A 16,076-nucleotide genomic window follows, 5' to 3' on the forward strand; every position below is an offset into this window, starting at 1 on the left:
ATATCACATGCGACTTGTTACTACTAATCAGCTACCAATTTTGTAAATGATATGTTTTATAAATGACACCCTTGATCCCTACAAAGATGTCATTCACATGCACATAAATTCTGATGGGCTCAATGAATGGAAGAGAATGCGGTGTAATTGTGCATAATATATTTTGCCCATAGAACTGGAGATCATTATCCTCGGGTATTACACTGGGCATTTGAACTTCTTTGTCGTCTGTGATCTTCTGATCAGGAGAAAAGTTTGCAGCATTTTGGCTGCTTTTTCATAAACTCTATTGCCTCTCAGTCCAGTTTTCATTAGACAGTAGCCTGTGAAGACTTTCAGTCTGTTACACTGGGCTAGAGACTGGAGCAGTACAACCAAAATTCAGGTTAGAAGGAGGATTGAAACCCTTTTAATGACAGTGTTTACCTGAGTATAGTAAGCTCTTTGATGGAGACAGGAATTTTTACGCGGTACACTGACAATGCATTGATTTTTAATAGCTTGGGATTTATTCTCACATGCATTAGGACAAACACAAACATAACAATTGTATGAATTCATGAACATCCCTGCCCAGGTCAAGGCTAAAATAAATGATGGTTCACGCGACATTTGTGGAAAAAAACCTTTAGGTGGTTAAATGAATGACTGAGATTTGGGAAGCACTATTGTATGGGAACAGAATGCCCTAACAAACTTGTAAACTTTAAAAGCAAACAGAATCTGAGAGAGAACTATGATATTTGTTCCACATCCACGTGTTTAATTCCGAGTTGTTTCTCTCCTTGAACATGGCTTTCAAGTTCAATGATATGAGGCTACACCACTAGCTTCCTTGAGTCTTGTGTCTCCACCTTCTGGGAGCGTAAATAAACTTTCTGGGTTTCGGCATAACTGCTCTGCACACATCATTCAGGCCTGGGCTGCCTGCATCTCTGGCTTCTCTAATGAGAACAAGCCCTTTCTAGGACTAGTTCCTGCTGTACCTCATTTTCCAAGAGCAAAGGCATCAATCGTCTCCCTAATCACCTATAGGCTTTTGTTGTGTCTCAGATGGAAGTTTCCTTCCCTTGTCTAAAGTGGAGTCCTAAAAAGTCTCAGATCACATCACAGGCTCCTGTCAAAACACTGTGCATTTCTCTTTCCAAATCCGAGAGACCCTTCTGTCCTATTTCACTGTGCTTTCATTTTTAAAGAAAATAAAAAAAATAAATAAAAATATTTTTTTAAAACTACCACTCCTGAAACCCTCTTTTCTAAAACTTAAACACCATAAACCAGTGTCTTATAAAGTCACATTTTTAAAAGTCACAGTTATACGCAAACCCTCAGTATATGAAGCAATAAAGATCAGCTACCAAAAGTGGAAACCAAGATGGCCAATCAATGTTTAGAAAGATGTTCAATATCACTTATTATTGGGAAAATACAAATTAAGCCAAAATATCAATTTTTACCCATTGGATTGGTAAAAATTCTTATCGTACAAATATTGGGGCTTGTGGAAAAATGGGAGCATGTGTGCATGGCCTGTGGGATATAAATTAGTATAGCTATTTTGAAGGGCAACCTGGTAGCATCTAGTAAAATTGAAAATATAAACACCACGCATTCCACTTATACGTTTATGTACCCTCATACTTGTGTTCATAGTTATACATGTGACTATGCTTATTACACTGTTGCTTATAGTACCAAAATATCAGAAACAACCTAAAATTCAATAGGGGAATAGGTAAATTGTGGTCTATTCATACAAAGGAATACTATACAGCTATTAAAAGGGGAGAACTAGACCTTGTATATGAACATAGATCTCAAAAGCATGATATCAGCTGAAGAATATGAGTCATTGAAGGTGACACACACTATGAGACCAGTTATGGAAACAAAAACACCCAACACATATGATGAATTAATAAATAATATTCTTAGCCTTAACCACTTAGATATTCCTAGTCAAGACCTCCTAACTCTTTCTTGCTACTTACCTAAATTGTACTCATCCTCAAGACACAGTTCAAATCCTACCTCCCTCAGGACCACCCAACCCACAATGATTCCTTTTCTCCTCTGGTCCACTCTAATAATAATAGTTTCAGGCATGTGACCTCATCTATCTCATATTCTCATTGTGGGGATTAATAAAGTTTCCTCACATAGGATGTTTCATGGAGTTCTTAGTGCATAGCAAGAACTCATTGACTCTTAGTTGCTATTATTATTACAAGTTTATGTCTCCCTTTGCTTAGCCTGGTACACTGCCATAGTAGATACTCAATAAATGTTTACATTTGACTATGAATATGATGGTGACATGTTTCTGCTAATGATTACATTTGCCCAGGTCATTTTCTGAGGTGGGGTCCTGGCTCATTATTTACTGGATGTTCAGTAAAGTCTGTGGGCATTCAAGAGTTGGACATTCCCAAGTTCCACTGGCTGAGCGCTGAGGCACTGCTCTCTGGGGACCACAGATGAACACTAACCCCCTATTCCAGGCTCAGCTGCTCCTAGATTCCCCTGAAGTTATTAGTTGAGCTCTAGCAAAGCTTACAGACCTTCTAGCCAAAGTCACTGAAAGAGTTTAAGCCTTTTAGAAAACAAGTATTAATCCTGGGATTTTTCTTCTAAGATCTTAAACACCAGGAAAATTCCCATTTCAGGAGTCTCAGAGGAGGCACTTTTAGACAAACATGGGACAGGAAACATTAAGTAGGGTAGGTAAAAATGGGGAAAGCATGGAGAACAGGGTAACACTTATTAAGCATAACACCTCATATCCACCGGGCATAGAGAATTCAAATAGGTGATGCCATTTAACACAACACCTACAGGAGAGAGAGAGAGAGATAGTTATTCCTGGTTTATAGATGAGGAAACTGAGGCCTGGAGATTAATTAACTTAAAAGCGGCACAGAAAATAATTGCTGGAATAAGGATTTAATCCCAGGTCTTCTGGACTTTAAAAACCCGTGTTTGTGGCAGAAGTTAAATCTATTTAAATTAGATTCATTTACATTTTATTTCGTTAAATTAAATGAAAAGCACATATTCCATACACTTATATGTCTAGGTCCTCAGTTAATAATTTGAGGAACTGAGAGAAGTGACTTATTTGGAAAGGTGTGTCTAAAGCTTGTAATGGCTCTGAATGATAAGCTCCATACTAATAGGGTCTCAAGTCACTAGTACTTGAAAACAAAATTAAATACCAAACAAATTAGGGAAAAGAAACAGATCTCAAAACTACCACTTTTTAGTAGCAAAATAATCTGACACACATAAATGTATGAAGAAGATAGCCTAAAATTAGCACATACATTTTGTTCAGGAAGTTGAAAGTTTTTTGTAGGTCATTCTTTGATTTCTCTAGTAAGAGCAGTTCTTTTGTGGTGGTTCACCTGTGGATATCTTGTTAAGAGATATTTGCTCAAACATGATTTCTATAGAAGTGTACTCTCTGCAGCATCTTTCACCTTACCAGCAGCTGAAGCAACAACATCCTAAGTGGGGTAAGTTTTCACGTAATTATTAGCATGCCTAAGAAGACGGTGACTTCATCTGGGCTTATTACTGTTACTTGTCACAGATACGGACTGAAATAATGCAGCAAACACACCGCTGAAACTCTCAAGGGAAGAGATAAGACTAAGTGATAATGGAGAAACTGCTCCGGCTCGTGCTGTTCTACATAAACACATCCCTTTCCAATAGTCAAGAGACAACTGAAAGCTTCAATTACCTATGTCTGCAATGCTTCTTATTCACTTCAATATTTGAAATAGGGGATAATATGAAATAATGGGAGCTCTTCTCCGATTAGTACAATCAAAAGTAAAAAAAAAAAAAAAAAAAGCCAAAGTGGAAACAAGACAAAGGAAAGAAGGAAGACATGTTTCTATTTGAACACAAATGACCTTTGTGACTCAAAAGCAAATCCCACAAAGGGATACTTAAAGGAGTAAGTCATGAGAAATAAAACCTATACTGACGTCAGTTGATAAAGGTTACTTATTTATAAAGAAGAACATTTCATAAGTTACACTCCCCGACACATAAATTTCATGTTGAGAATATGATGTTCAGCAGGATAATAAAACTCAGTAAGGCTGATGGGCCTTTTAATCCCTCTCTTGTGAATTAAATATTTACTAAAATAGAAGGATTAAAGCCCTGTATCTTAAGGGTGATAAATAGGTTGTATGTTGAAGCATACCTTGATTAGTCTTACTAATGGCATACCAACTATCTTAACTTTAAAGAGCCATTATAGAATGACAGATTGAAGAATAATGTAACATAAGGAAAATAAAAGTTACAGACAGACAACTAAGCAATATGGTGTCACACTACTACACTGTATATACACAAAATCCTAGAGTTCCACTTAAGGGAAAATAACAGTGCACTGGCATTTTCATTTTCATTTACTTTTTAGTGGCAATTAAATTTCCTGACACAATTATTTTTTGATAAAACATGACATTTTATAATCCAGTCAAATTTTATTATTTTTCAATCCAATCCCAATCACCTATTAATCAAATATAAGTTTGAAAGTCCCTACTAAATATGCTTTTTGCAAACGCATTGTGACAAGATGGCTCTTAGCATTCAATGGTGATTCCATAAGAAACAACTGAGCGCTGATACTGAATGCATTCTCCCTTTCTTTTTAAAAATAAAAATCTGCCGATTATTCAGCCACCATTTCATTAATTCCTGCCACAGATGATCAAGGGAGAATTTGGCGATACACATACACTTCCAAACTCAAAGAAAGTATAGTTATACCAGGCTTATAGTCATATCACAAAGCCATTAAAATCAATTACTGAATGGTGGCTGGTTTAAACGAGGCAGACTTTATAGTCAAGCAGTTCTCAACCCCGGCTCTATCCCAGAACCTAGTCTGTGGTGGGACTCCTGTGAGAATCATTGTTTTGGTCTTATAATATAGGCAACCGCTAAGAGTTCCTTACAGAGTCAGTTGGCACTCCTTGCCAACTTCCTAATCTGAAGAGGATCTTGTGCCATTTCAGTCAAACAGACTGTAGCTAGCAGCACATGTCGCAAGTGTGAAGCTATAAGCAATACTGGATATGTAAGAAAAGAGAGAGTCTGAAATTTTTAAAAACTGTACAGAGGGTATAATGACAAGTTGAAATTATGATAGAGTAATCATGGTTCAGGCATACAAAAATGCAGTCGGGCGGCCATTGAGGACCTGGTCTCCGACAAGTCTCTGCACCACTGGGAACCTGAACTTCCTTTGAGCTGTACCAGACCCAAGGACACCCCTAGCCGTGTTCAGAACAATACCTGCCAGCTGCAACCTATGGTCTCAAGGTCTTCCATTGTAACTATGCAACCATTTGGGATCCCAACCAATCCTCACTTAACAAGCACCCTGACTCTTGCCAGCTCTGATTATAATTCTTGATAAACAACTCATGTAACTAACTGTAACCTTGTGGGTTTTTGCCTTTATAAGCCTCCACCATTTTGTAGTCTGGTAGAACACAATTCAAATGCTTGTTGAATCTGTGTCTCCTGGGCTGCAGCCCTAAGTAAACACCTTTTTATTTCAATCATGTCTGTTTCTAAACTTCTGGTTGACAGATTCAGACTGTGCGTTAAGGTAGATTGTTTGTGGCCTGTTTGTTTTTGAATTTGAGTTGAAACCTCTCCAAAACTTTCACTTTCATCTTCTGGAACTTTTGCTTATAAATATGTCACAACTGAGCAATAATTTCATTTGCTTACTTCCAAATGCCCATGTATGCACAAAACTTCCTTATAGGACTTGAACATTTTAGAAACCTATGTTATGTTATTCATTCACTCACTCATTGAATATTTATTGAGAACCTACTATAAGTAGGCATTATTCTAGGTACTGGATAATTAAAATATAGCAGTGAACAAGATAACAAAAGTCCCCACTCTCATGAACCTTATTCTGGTGAGGGGGCTTCTGAACAAGCAGGTAGATGAAGCTTTATTTCTTTTTATCCATAACATTTCTCTCATCCATAAATAATTTGAAAATTTAACAGAGATAAGCACTATACAGTAGAAAAATTTAATATAGATAATGAAAAAAATAAAACTACAGAAACAACATTGATATTATAACCCCGGTGAACTTTTAAAAATATCCAGAGTAAATAGCCTGAAAGGTGGTTAGAATAATTCAAAGATAAAATAAACTGCAACTGATGTCAAATAAAATAAAAAACTTTAATACATTTAAAAACATAAAAATCAAACTCCTTTAAAACACTAGCTTTTTTTTTTTCTTTTTTTAATCCAGGGTTGTGTCCTGGAATATTTGTAAAGTTCTTAAAAATTCTGGATCCCTGAATCCACCTCAATGATAAACTGCACAGGGTCCAAATATACGTAGTTTTTTAATGTCCCAGAAGCAGCCACTGTCTGGAGGCTGGGATTGTCCAACAGATGGCAGAGCAAAGAGCTCTGCAAATCCTCTTCCTCCTCCCAAAACCATGACACTGAAAAATATTGCAAAACCAACCATTTCAGGACCCTAATAATCAGCCAAAGACAAGCAACAAGTGGAAAAGAGTTTCTTCTTGGAAAACTGCTGACTGGCAGGTAAGAAGAGGGCGAGTCTGTGGTCTTTCTGCCTGGGGCTGCTCCCACCCCGCCCCTCTCAGCTAAACCTCTACTAGGGAGAGGCTGCCATGGAAACTGGCAACTTTGCTGCCCCAGGGTCTAAGTGCATTGGAAGTGAAGAGTAGAAAAGCCTACTCCCAGGCACTGTCCGAAGCATTAGCGTCCTTGGAGGCAAACAAATGCTGACTGCCAACCTCACAGCTGGCCTGAGCCTGCACTCCCACTTGGGCCACTCCCCAGACCAGTGGACTAGCCATGAATGTAATGGGAAATGAGATCCTGGACATGAGAGAACCATGGAGGGCTTTGATCAATTTCCACACATCCTGGGTTGACCAGTAGGACCTAATAGGGCCTGGTGGAAAGAAAAGGCAGGATGGATATGAAAACTCCTGAATTTGAACATGTTTCCCAGTCCATACACAGACATATCAGCAGAGGTTGAAAGCCTTACTGGATTGAAATGTTTGAGCACAACTTCTGGCTAATCACTGACTGACCACTGAACTACAGAGACCCAAGTGCAACCCTAGGAAACAAGGCTTAGACATAAAAGTAAGAACTGAACTACTATCTCAGAACATAATTGAAAATACAATTTTAAAAACAGATGAAAAAGTTGCTACACGGTTCTGAAAAACAGAAGGCAGCAGAATGAATTCCTATTTGGACTGTTCTTTGTTTATTCAACCACTATTTATATTTATTTCATTCTGGACAAGACACTGTGCTCAAATGCCCAGACACAATAGTGAACATGACAGATAAGGTAGAAATTAAAGAGTTAACATTCTAGAACTAGAGTTTGTTCTTCAAGGTCTCAGGATTTGCTCAGACCACTCTGGTCTTGCACACAGTCTCCAGTTTCTAAAAGTACATGGTTCTTATGACTCATATGACTTACATAATATTTTAACTAACAGATGTGAAGTAGTCAAATACATAACCAAATAATTATGGGGTTGACATATATACACTAATATGTATAAAACAGATAACTAATAAGAAACTGTTGTATAAAAAATAAATAAATAAAATTTATAAAAAAAGGAAAAAAAAACAACTAAGGAAAATAACAAGGTGCTATTGTATAGCACAGGATAAAAAATGTAACTAAGGCATCTGTGTTTTAGTGCTGGCTCTAGTATTTTCTGAGTAATCTTTGCTGAAACACTCTGTAGAGCTCAGTTTCATTACTCATAAGGTGAAGCAGGTTTGACTAAATTTTTAAGGTGACTCCTTGATCTCAAATTCTATGATTATTTGTAAGGTCATACAATAATACACATTAACATAAAAAATACTTATAAGAAACCTATCCAGGCTTACTTTAATGAATGCAATCCATCCATAATTAGCACAGCATTTGTAAACACACGCACAGTTTCAAAGTGGTATTTAAAGAGCTTATTTTCTTAAATAGATAAAACATCGCATTTGAAAGCTTATTTACAAGATTTTAATATATGGTATTGGAGTCAAACCGTATGTCATAATATATTCAAAAAAAATACGAGGCTCATAATTGCCTAGACCTGATTGTCTCAGGAAGATCATGACCTTTGATATTTATTTTATTAACAAATATCGTAGAGTGCGCACTGTGTCTCAAACATTGATCTAATCACTTTACACATATCAATTCATTTAATCCTGGAGACATTCCTAAGAAGGGCTACTATTATTAGCATGTCTATTTTTACACAAGAGAAGACTGAGGCACCAAGAGGTTGACTAACTTGCCTCAGGCACTGAGAGGCAGGATGAGATTAACTTCCTCTTGGCTGCTAAGTGGCACGTGACCTGGATTCAAACTCAGGTCAGCTGGCTCCGAAGCCGAAGCCGCATCCTCTCATCTACTCTGCCCTGTGGCCAGAGCTTACAAACCTACGGGCTTGTGATGTAAGACAGTACCCAAAGAGGGAAAGGACATCAGTTATTCAAGACAATAACACATCTATTTCCCTTAAACACATGCACGCACGAACACACACACACACACGCATACACACACATGGACAAGCCCTCACACTCTCATGCAGCCCTCACACAGACACAAAACCAAAGGATAAATTTGGCAGATTTGAAATTTCACTAGAGTAGTGGGGATATGGAAGTTAAGATCTTTAGTATTTGGGGATTACATTTCTAGTGCCTTACTTTTATTTCACAATCCCAAACTAAATCCTCATAAATGTTATGTCATTAGCAAATGTGTTGTACATATAATGTCAGGTCCATACAACCTTTATGCTATTCCAAAATATGTAGTTTTATAGTTCAACATATATATGACAGATATGCCCTTTATTTACGGATTGGAAAAAATTACCTTTCTAATTTAAGGGTCCTCTCTTCCCCCTACCTTAAATAAACAAGTAACAGTTTCACCTTCCAGATACTTTATGCCGGTTGAATCATTTTAGCCCTCTAGGGTTTCTGGCCTGTAAAATCATATGCTCTGCCCTCCTCACCTGGCATCTTTGTTCCATCCATAGTGACATCTGTACTTTTTAAATGCACATTAGAAGATTTTATACTCAGATTCTGAACCTTCCCTGTGAGTGTTGAGAGATTATTATTGAAAAAAGTCTTTAATGACAACCAAACATGTTTCATATGGCTGAGATGCTCATGTCAGGCCTTGAAGATATCCTCATACATTTATCCAAAAATTATGGTAGAACTCCACCGAACAACGAAAATGCCAAGAGACATGAAATGGGGTAAAAGAGAGGACTTCAGAACCCTCTCATTAGCGGGAAAAACATACAGCATAGAAGGAGCACAGACAAACATCACCCTCGCCATGGAAAGACCGTAGCAGTTAAAAGAAAAGGGGAGCTAATGACATGCCAGATAAGAAGCAGCCCTCTCACAGCATCACATGACATTCCCTTCTGGGATCAGGGAGCCTGTCCCATGTTTCCTGTTGTGCTTCTGAGTCAGTCTTTGTGGCAAAGAGACAAGTTCGCTAAAGTTTTTAATTAACGTATGTCCTTGCTGACAGATGTTGTGAATGAGGCACTTTTTCCTTCCCATTATGGCTTAGACTTTAGATTTAATTACTGCGGAAATGAATCAAGATACATGACTTCAGGCAGAACATTTTAAATGTCAGCAGAGTAACCATATTAATTCTCAATCTTAAAGGATCCGTGTAATCCCATCTTTATGATGAGTGATGTGAAAATAATTTTAGGAAGGAGGTTAAAGACAGGAAGACCCTGCAACCCATGGGAAGATCACCTGTTAGTTGCCACTTTTTGGATAGTTGCTTTGTTTGCATAACGACTTAGTTTTATTTTGTGCATACACATAACGACTTGTATGAAAAGCGACTGTGCTCTTCAAGTGTTATATGTGAAAGGACCGGAGCCCTTCAACTTAGGTCTAAATGTATTAATGAAATATATCTTCCATTCAGATGATCAAAATCTGGCCACATTTTTTTTATTGCCTAAAATGAGTATTCACTTAAAATTATGTTATCTCTCATGTCATCAGCTCTAAGCCATGGAAATGCAGTGAAGTAACTAAATGTTTAGTCCTCCAGTAAAACACATATTTGGAAAAAGAAAACAAACCCAAACCTTAAAATGACCTAAAAGAAACAATGAGGTCCTATTATATAGCACAGGGAACTATATGCAACATCCCGTGATAAACGAAAATGAAAAGGAATATAAAAAAGAATATATATGTATAACTAAATCACTTCGCTGTACAGCAGAAATTAACAAATATTGTAAATCAACTATACTTCAATAAAATTTTGTTTTAAAAAAGAAAGAAAGTTGAAGACATATGGGATACCTTCTCATACAATCCAGCGCTCGGATAAAGAAGTCCTTGTGTAACTGGTGTTCATCCCTCAAGATTGAGCATTGTTCAAGCGTCACTGACATCGACGTCCTGTCTTTGGCACTTTTACAACAGGTGAAACGAATGCCATTTAGCTTGCGACAAATCTGTAACAGACATATACACAGTTTATTGTTTATCTGCAGATTACTCTAAAGTGTCAGAGTCCTCTAGACACTTCTAGTCTAAACCCACCAAATTTATGTTAATTTATGAAAGTTAACTGGTTCAATCTGCCTATGGAATGGAAAAATACTACCTTTTCATTTCAAAAGCTGGTGGAATAGATTTAATTTATTTAGCTCTTTGTACATGAGGTGTGGGGCTGTTGAAGGCATATAAGATGGTAAATATCCAGCAGAGGCAGCAAAGCTCTCTGAGAGGGGATCTAAGCTGCAGGGGATAATGATAATCACAGCTCAGAAGCAACATCTTAATAGTGAAGGGGAAAAAAATAATCTGTATTTCTTGGATCAGCCACTTGATTTGAATCTTACATAGCTAATACCTTCTTACTATATATTTAAAATAACCTTTACTAATCTCTGCTGGATGTTATGAGATTTCAAACATCCATATGGTGCCAAGTGCAACCGATAAGGAAACCACTCATCGATGCAACTAATAAGAATAAGGGCACCAAAAATGGCCACTATAATTGCATATCTACTGTGCACCAGGTACAATGCTAATAAATTTCATATAGATTTGCTCTTTTAATTTAACTGCACATGAACCCTGGAGGAAGGTATATTAATCTCATTTTACAGATGACCAAATTGAGGTTTAGATAGGTAAGGTGACTTATGCACAACAGAGCAGAGCCAGGATGGTGATATAAGTCTACCTAACAAGGACCAAGTCTTTAACTTCTGTCCTGTTCTGTTTCTCTCTATAATTCTTTCTTGTTGTTATTCTGATGTAAGCCAGGAGAAGAATCTGTAAGTAGCAATAATTTATGGTCTCATTGCTTTACAGTTAACAGGTGAATCACACCATTCTTTTCTCTTCCCTAGTCCATGGTAATGCATCAACAATGTTAGTCAACATGCACTTAAGATACATCTACTCTGATGAAATACAGGCCTGCTTTATTATCTGCCATTGAGGAGGCCTTAACAGTTGCCTGATTTGAAGAGAGGATATAATAATACAGTTTATCAAGGGTTTTTATCATGATTTAATTGTGATTCGGATACTTAGCTTAGGATTTACAAGTCCTTATTAGCCCTTAGGTACTTTCTCACTATCTCCAATGTAAGTGACTAGAGAAATGTGAGAGCATGATTTCAACATGTAATCTTTTTTTTTTTTCTTGTAGAAAACACTAACGCATTTAAATAAATAGTATTTCAAAAATTTTAATATAAAATAACAAAGGCTTGACTATATTTATAGTAACAAAATACAGACCTCAATGGTCACTTATGAGAGGTGATTTTTAAAAAGAATGAATATTCTTTAAAATGCATTGTCACAATTGTATGCAACTATCCTACTAAGGATATTTCATGTTACAAATTTAAAATCAAGAGGAATCTGGGGCGGGCTTCCCTGGTGGCGCAGTGGTTAAGAATCCGCCTGCCAATGCAGGGGACACGGGTTCAATGCCTGGTCCGGGAAGATCCCACATGCTGCGGAGCAACTAAGCCCGTGCGCCACAACTACTGAGCCTGTGCTCTAGAGCCCATAAGCCGCAACTACTGAGCCCATGTGCCACAACTACTGAAGCCTATGCACCTAGAGCCCATGCTCTGCAACAAGAGAAGCCACCACAATGAGAAGCCTGCGCACCGCAACGAAGAGCAGTCCCCGCTCGCCGCAACCAGAGAAAAGACCACGTGCAGCAATGAAGACCCAACGCAGCCAAAAATAAAATAAAATAAAATAAAATAATAAAATAAATAAATTTATTAAAAAAAAAAGAAGCTGGGGCAATTCCATCAAAGCAGACAGGTTGGGTCTTGGTTTCTGTATTTCACAATTCTTCTGAACTATATGAGCTTAATTTAACATCAGCTTAATTTGGTATTTGGTCTTTTTAAATTCTCATTTTCATTTTTTAAAATTCATTCAAGATAAAACCAAATAGCTTTACATTTTTCAGTTAGAATGTAAAACATTAACAAAAGCAGTATTTCATTAATTGTTTTAAAGAAGAGAGGATAATAAAACAGAGACAGAAATAAAAACTTTTTGGAAAATGTCAAAGGGAATTTCTATATTTCTTTAAGAGTAATACCAAGGTCCCTGGTTTACAAAGAGCATATTGAAACTCATGTATCACTCTATAGACATGCTATTAATAATGAAGTCAATATTCCTACAGAATGCCAAATTTGCACACTATGGGTGCTGTATATTTATCAAGGCAAGTAATCACCCATTCATGAATTCAATGGTAAGTTGTGAGTAAGCCATATTTGGTTGGTATATACATTTCAAAAAAAATTTCAGAAACGTAGGATTTATGGAAATTATTTTAATATATTCAAATGAGAAAACTACATGTACTAGAGAAAATATACATTTGTGGTTCTACCTGTGCATCCTTCATTTGTCAATTTACATGACTGCACGATATGTGTATAATGACATATGTATATGTTCCTAAGTTGTCAGATGGCCTTGGGAAATGATCAAACTACTTTTGTGCTATCATGTCATTAGTTATATAGCAAAAATAACTTACGACCTGTCTTTGTGAAATTTTCGTGAGAATTAGCAACCATAGTAGTCTTTGAAGGTATATAGAGCAGACACAGGAGAAAGAACTATTAAAAACAACCTTCATGTAATGTAGTATGATGCTAAATGGAAACAGTGTAAATGAGCTGCCTGAAAGCAACGTTTCATACTGTTACCTTTGATGTTCTTCCCTGGGGCTCCAAGAGGGCATGAAGGGAAACTAAAGCAGCTTTCCTCTGCCTTGCTCTTGGTAAATTATTTTATGAACTCATGGTAAATTATCCATTCCTTTTTCCCAGAAGAGAGTAAGTAATATTAGATTATAATTGAAGCGCTGGCAGCAGGGGGAAAGGCTTTGTTTTAAATGCTATTGATAGAGAATGAATAGCACACGTGAGAAGATCTGTTACACTGAACTCCAAATTACACAAGCAATCCTGTGCAGTAAGTTCAAACATGGCGTTCATCAAAAAGCCCTCCAATGTGTTCCTTTCCTGATGAAAAGATCCCTTCCTAGTGAAAGGATCTCTGGGTCTGAATGTTTAACAAAACTCATGTGAGCTATACCTAAACGGTTGCCAGATAAGAGCTTAAAAACTATAGGCATGATTTTCTCCCTCAACCTTGTAGAAACCTGGTTGGGGGGGGGCGGGAAAGCAGGCAGATCTTCTACCCTGAGGGTGCCATTAAATGAGAAAGAAGCATACAAAATATAGCTCATTACCCTAAGAGCAATACATCAGTAATAAATTCTATGCCAATATCTAAATTGACAAACGCATTTACAAGCTCATTAACAAAACAATATGTCCAGGAGCCTTACTGGGGCTGTGAGTCAGAGATCTGATAACCACTTTCTGTTGAAACCCTATGTCTCTAGAGCAGCACTTCAAAACCCTGACTGACATGGGCTATTGACATTGCAACATGCAATATCAAGAAAATCACAGACCCTTGATTTTAGCCTCAAACACATCCCGAATTTATAAGAAAAGCCAATGAGTAAGAGTCTTTCTCGTTGAATACATCTTCTTCTATCTTGTGTTCTTGTTTATTGGTAGACTAGATGCCTAATCTCCTGGATAATGGAGAATGACATCTGGTAGCCCAAAGCGCAGAGGTTGGACCCTACATAGCAGATACCCGATAATGCTTTCTGATCATCACGGTGACAGGCAATACCATTTGACAGGAGAGTGCCTACCGTTGCAGCCAGCCACATGATCTCTACATTCTTCCTCTTTTTGGCTTGAATATTTTGATGGAGATTTTCTAGTAATCCTTTTAAATCATTTTGTTCTTGAAAATGTGAAATGTCTGAAAAACAAAAAAGGAGGGGAAAAAAAGGAAACCGTATTAGTATTAAGCTGCCCATGGAGTTTTCCTTAATATATATGCAAATGTAATTTCCATGACAACAAATGCCATTTGGAGCAGAGAGTATCTGAGGATAATCATACTTATTAATCCTTCCGGTTTTATTCTTTTACTTAGAAATATGCCTCAGTTTCCCTCATTCCCTATTGTGTGTAACTGGGGTAATGTCAATGGGTGATATAACGCTCACCAAGAAGGGAACTGTTTTTAATAACAAAGGCTGCCTCACTTCAACCAAAGTATAGGAATGAGGATGAAACATGAGATACAACCTTCCATTTTGGGCTACTGAGCAGCTAGTCTGAATCATGAGACTATATCAAACTGAACATTTCAGAGGTGGAATTGGAAAGTTCAACCAAAACACATGAAGTCAGTTTCTACACAGCAAGATTCCTCAAACTAGGCAATATTGACATTTCGGACTAGCTGACACTTGGTTGTAGGGAGTGGGCCTATATTCTGCATTGTGGGATGTTATGCAGCGTCCCTGACCTCTACCATTTAGAAGCCAGTAGTACCCTTCCCATTGTGACAATCAAAAATATCTCCAGATATTGCCAAATGTTCCTTGGGGGCAAAGCCTATCCCATTTGAGAACAAGTGCTATTAAGGAGCACAGGTATGGATGGAAAGAGAAACAACGCAAGAAGGGATAGTTAATTATATGAGATAATTGGGAAGGGAGCAAGAAGTGACTGATTGCTCAGATCTCTACACACTCATAACTAGAGCATGGGTAATCCATGGCATATGGTTTATATTAAAACCTAAGGCAATGCACACTATGACACCAGTATTCCTGAGACTCAGTGAGATAGGATTCAAGATTAGAATATAGAGATGGAAACAAAAAGTCTAAGAGAGTGGTTGGGTTAGTACTGTACAGTATGAAAATACACTCTACTGTGGAAGCCACAAACTGATGGATGAAGAACTCCTGAGAGCTTTAATTGAGGCTAAAAACAGGAGAAAATACATAAGAACAACATGGACTATACCTAGGCTATCCAGTTACATTGAAGAAATAGATGATCTGCTCCTGAATCAGACCACACACACATACACAAATGACACAAATAAGCTTTAATCATAATGAAGCTTGGCACTTAACAAAATTGTACCAGATGTTTCATTTTATTAGAATAATATATCTGAGTAGCTTAACTTTAGCTCCAGAGAGTAGAGGAAATATCCTAATGAACTGTACTAGCAATCTATATCTACCAAAGAATGGAAATGGTTGGTAAAATGGAACTGAGCATTGAAAACAATTATATATCATCTTGAGTTTCCTGTCCACAGAATAGAGAAAGGTCAGGTACAATCCAGATTCATACCTTGTTTTAGGGAGATGAGATTCAAAATATTCATATAAATATATGCATGATTCTACTTTATTAGTTCCTAAATAGGAAAACTGTTAAACGTCAAATTTTTACCATGTAACTAGAGACGATTTTTTTTTTTTTTTTAATTTTTTGGCCACACTGCGCACCATGTAG

At 37.2% G+C, this 16,076-nt stretch overlaps 1 protein-coding gene across 9 annotated transcripts in view; it reads right to left on the reverse strand.

The window, feature by feature from the left end:
- INPP4B (inositol polyphosphate-4-phosphatase type II B) overlaps positions 1-16,076 on the reverse strand; it is a 745,855-nt gene that overhangs the window by 33,864 nt on the left and 695,915 nt on the right. For all 9 annotated transcript variants that reach the window (XM_036853321.1, XM_036853318.1, XM_036853314.1 and 6 more), the window contains 2 exons: positions 14,399-14,511; positions 10,459-10,613 (listed from right to left, as the gene is read on the reverse strand). In XM_036853321.1, coding sequence (XP_036709216.1) covers positions 10,459-10,613; positions 14,399-14,511 — 268 coding nt within the window. The remainder of the gene's footprint in view (positions 1-10,458; positions 10,614-14,398; positions 14,512-16,076) is intronic.

Source organism: Balaenoptera musculus, chromosome 5 (assembly GCF_009873245.2).
Source record: "Balaenoptera musculus isolate JJ_BM4_2016_0621 chromosome 5, mBalMus1.pri.v3, whole genome shotgun sequence".
In the NCBI taxonomy this organism is placed as follows: domain Eukaryota; kingdom Metazoa; phylum Chordata; class Mammalia; order Artiodactyla; family Balaenopteridae; genus Balaenoptera; species Balaenoptera musculus.